The 3,803-nt window shown below is 55.1% G+C and overlaps 1 protein-coding gene across 1 annotated transcript; it reads right to left on the bottom strand.

The window, feature by feature from the left end:
- Positions 1-347: 347 nt before the first annotated feature.
- HOXB13 (homeobox B13) lies at positions 348-3,042 on the bottom strand. The gene is made up of 2 exons (XM_090291106.1): positions 2,250-3,042; positions 348-1,290 (listed from the first exon to the last, which is right to left on the bottom strand). The coding sequence occupies exons 1-2, from the start codon at positions 2,851-2,853 to the stop codon at positions 1,037-1,039; spliced, it is 858 nt and encodes a 285-aa protein (XP_090147232.1). The 5' UTR covers positions 2,854-3,042; the 3' UTR covers positions 348-1,036.
- Between the last annotated feature and the right edge of the window lie 761 nt (positions 3,043-3,803).

Raw genomic sequence — 3,803 nt, 5'->3', positions numbered from 1 at the left:
GTCACAAGGACATAACCAGAGGAGGAATGGGCGTAAAGGGGCCATTTTCTGGGGTTTTCTCTCCTGCCCAGCTATACCAGCATGTTTGGGTCGCGCTTGCCAGTAGGGTAGGATTCTACTCTCTCATTCTGTAACTCTTTGTTCCTGGTAGGGTCTGAGTTAGACGGACATAGATATCTATTCCATGCAGCACCCAACTGTCCAATGAACCATGACCTGCTTAGGTCAGAACCACCAGGAACCTTGGGGGAAGACTTGGAAAGTGTTGGGGCAGGAGTGAGAAACGGTGAATTATCCAGGCACTTTCTCAAACTGTATTTCTCTGCAAGGAAGGAAGACACAGACCCTGAGGGAAACCCACTAGTTTCATTTTCATACAAGGACAAAATCTAAGATTTTGGGGTGGGGAGTCCCAAGACTAGTGGGTACAACCTCTGGTGTGGGCAGGGAGGGAGGGAGAGGCACCCTCCAGGGTTGTCCATCTTGCCCAGCTGTCATCTTAGAAAAATGCTAAATGAACAATGTAGTCACAGGGGTGACTCTGTCTTATCTCCTCTCCCCACCAGCTGGCACTGGGAAGAGGGACAGGCTTTGGAAACAGAAGGGGATCCAGAGGAAGCTTCCCTGTCACCATCTTGAGACTTCCAAGTTTATTCATGATCAGTTCATCCCATGAAAACTCTTTCTATAGTGCTTCACAGAGCTCTAGGTAGAAAATATGAGACTAATTATCTTGGCAACTAGTACTGGTTATGGTTATTCTCACCACTGTCAGGATGAGTGATTATGATTGGGACAGGTCCTTTGAGTGGTGTCACTCTGGCAGATTAGGCTGTAACTCTGGGTCTCACTGGCTTTCTGGGACATGTGGGGTACTCAGGCTGTCTGTGAGAAATAGCACAGAAGCCCTGGCCTGAAAAGAGTGTCACCTCTGGGGGCTCCTCAGCAGAGTCCTAGGCCCCAGCCTGTCCCTGGCAGATTCCTGGCCTCTCCCAGGATACCTCCCACCTTCCTCCCCCCAAGCCAGGGAAGTCCCTCACTGAGTAGTGCTGGTCTTGACCTTGGCAAGGACCTTCTTCTCCTTGACCCTGCGATTCTGAAACCAGATGGTGATCTGGCGCTCTGAGAGGCTGGTGGCCATCGAGATCTTGCGCCTCTTGTCCTTAGTGATGAACTTGTTAGCTGAATACTCTCGCTCCAGCTCACGCAACTGCCCCTTGCTGTAGGGAATGCGTTTCTTGCGACCTCGGTGAAAGGTGCAGCCTTCTGGAGGGTGCTGAGTGCTCGGGTCTGTGAGCCAGGAGAGGGAGGAAGAGAAAGACACACTCAGACCCCTGCCCAGGTACAGACAGACCCAGGCCCCACAAACTGAGTCATCCTGCAGGACTGCTCAGGTCACCCAATAGGCGCACTTGCGCTCCTGTTCCCCCAAAGCACCCAAGGACACCTGGGCTTCTGGATGTTTTTTTGATCACCTCTCAGCCTTGGAAGGAGCAGACAGACTCCTCTAGGCCACCCTCACCCATTACTGCCCTCACACCTATAAGTCTGCAAACACACCCATCACACACAGCCAGACCTTTGCCCAAGGTCACATACGTTCGCCTTTGCATGCATTTCAGACTCTTGGCCACTCTTATAGATTCTACAGGCAAATTCTGTGCAGAAGGGAACATATTTCTAACCGCACTCCCAACACAAACACACACACCAGTGCACATACTTAAATTATGACTGCAGGAAGCCTAAGTCTTTTGGAAACTGAAAAACTCCTCAAGGAGAAAGTGAGGGGTCGTATTCTTTACAGAACTTCCAATATTTGTGTTCCCACTTCTTCCCACACCCCCACACATGCTCACTGTTTTTGAGAGTTATTTAGCCTTTTGTAGAATTAAACTGGGATCTGCTGGATAGGGACACCCTGAGCACCATCCAACAGCAAAGAGAGCCAAACACTAGGACATATTGAAAGGCTTGTCACAAGGCCTGTCAGGGATGTGAAGGGTCCTGGTGGCCCTCTCATTGCAGACGGTACCCAGCTCAGGCCCCTCATCCTGACCCTGGGGGGCCTCCACCCAGGCTCTCCAACTGCCTAGACCATCTCTTCACAGTCCTAATAGCCAAAGAAAAGCACCAAGCTCATCCTCACCAGCCCCAATTCTCCCTTTGCTTCCTCCCAGGCAAGTGCCAGCGGGGCCTGCAACCCCAAGCTTGGCGCCCAGCGGACCCAGAATAGTGAGTCAGGTTACCTGCAAATGCTGCCTTCCAGAAGGAACCCGCTGGGTTCTGTTCTCCCTGGCAACACATCTGGCTGTTCCAGCCACCGGCGAGGGCCCAGGGCTGGTAACTGTCCATAGGCAGCAGGGTGTCATGGCGAGGCTCTCCGGGGGTGCCCAGGGTCTGCACAACCGAAACGTCTAAGTAACTGGCCATAGGCTGGTAGGGTCCCGGGTACCCCGGATAGAAGGCAAACTCGGTGTGGCGGCTGGGGTACTCCTCCCCGGCCACGGCAGTCTCCGTGGGGTAGGCAGCCAGAGTGGCTGCCTGGGCGCAGGGTTTCAGAGAGCTCCGGGAGACTCGGCAGGAGTAGTACCCGCCTCCAAAGTAGCCATAAGGCACTGGAGCTGGAGATGCCCCTTGGGGCACCCCAGGACACGGGTGGCACTGCTTTGGCGGTTCCGCAGAGCCTGGCAGATCCAGGGAGGGATAGTTGACCGCTGGCATAAGCGTAGGCGCCGCTGCTGGGTGGCTGGTCAGTGGGGAGTGGGTGACTAGATTCCGACCCCCTCCCGCTCCCAGCAAGCCTTCGATATCCTTGGCCCCGTCCAACGTGGCATAATTGCCGGGCTCCATGGGTCCAAGAGTCGGCTCATGGGGTGCTGAGATGGGGGGATGCAGGAGGCACCCAGCTCGCTTTCCCCACCCAGGCCCCGGAAAGCCAAAGTGTCTTAAATCGCTCCCAGCTCGAAGGGCGCCAGCATTCGCTCGGCCTGGCGGTCTTGACGCAGGAGACGCAGGTGCCCGGGCACGCGCGCTGATTGGCTGCGGCCCGGGGCAGAGAAGCTAATAAAATCTTCACGGCAGAAATTGCAGAAATACTTTACCCCGCGCTGAGCTCTCCCTCCCTGCTGTCCCTCCCTCCTTTCCTCCTCCCTCTCTCCCTCCCTCCCTTCCCCGCCTGCGCCCCTCTCTCCTTCTCTCCGTCTCTTACTCTCTCTCCCCCTCAACCCTCTCTTTCTCATTTGAAAGCAAGAGAAGATAGGAGATGTCCTTTCGCTGCTTTCTGTGGTGTGGGGGAGAGAAGTGGGAGGCGGAGGAAGAGGGGACATGTAGCTTGCTCCCACCTCTGTCGCCTCCTCTCCCTCCCTGGCTCTGTCTCCTGCGCTTTGGCAGGTTTAACGAGAGAATAAAGCTCTCCCTATAAAGTGTCCATCTTGTGGGGGAAGGGGAGTCGGAGGTGGGGCCAGGAGGCCCCGAGGCCTGAAAGGGAAACCTGAGAGTGCGCCTGAGCTAGCGGAGGCAAGGAAATGGGAATTTAAGGGTATTTCTGAGAGCCCCTTGCTTTGGTCCTGGATACTAGCATCCCAGTTCACCCCAGGCGCTTCTCCCATCCTGAATGCGCTGTAATAAGTTGCTCCTGGTCCAGGAACGTGCTTGCGATGCCCTTTCCCGAGGGACCCTAGCCACCGCCCCAGACGGCTCCCGGATTGGATTAGGGCAGAGGAAGAGGGAGAACAGAATTCCAAAGGAGAAGTGAGATCTGGAGTCTGGGGCACAAAACGTTTAAACCTGAAGGGGAAATG

This window comes from Furipterus horrens, unplaced genomic scaffold (genome assembly GCF_987537825.1).
Source record: "Furipterus horrens unplaced genomic scaffold, mFurHor1.1.pri manual_scaffold_11, whole genome shotgun sequence".
In the NCBI taxonomy this organism is placed as follows: Eukaryota; Metazoa; Chordata; class Mammalia; order Chiroptera; family Furipteridae; genus Furipterus; species Furipterus horrens.
This window is presented reverse-complemented; position numbering and strand designations above follow the sequence as displayed.

Coding starts and splice junctions, on each gene's coding strand:
- HOXB13 (XM_090291106.1), bottom strand. CDS start 2,853: ATGGAGCCCGGCAATTATGCCACGTTGGACGGGGCCAAGGATATCGAA. Junction 1,291..2,249: donor CTGGAAGGCAGCATTTGCAG/GTAACCTGACTC, acceptor CCTGGCTCACAG/ACCCGAGCACTCAGCACCCT.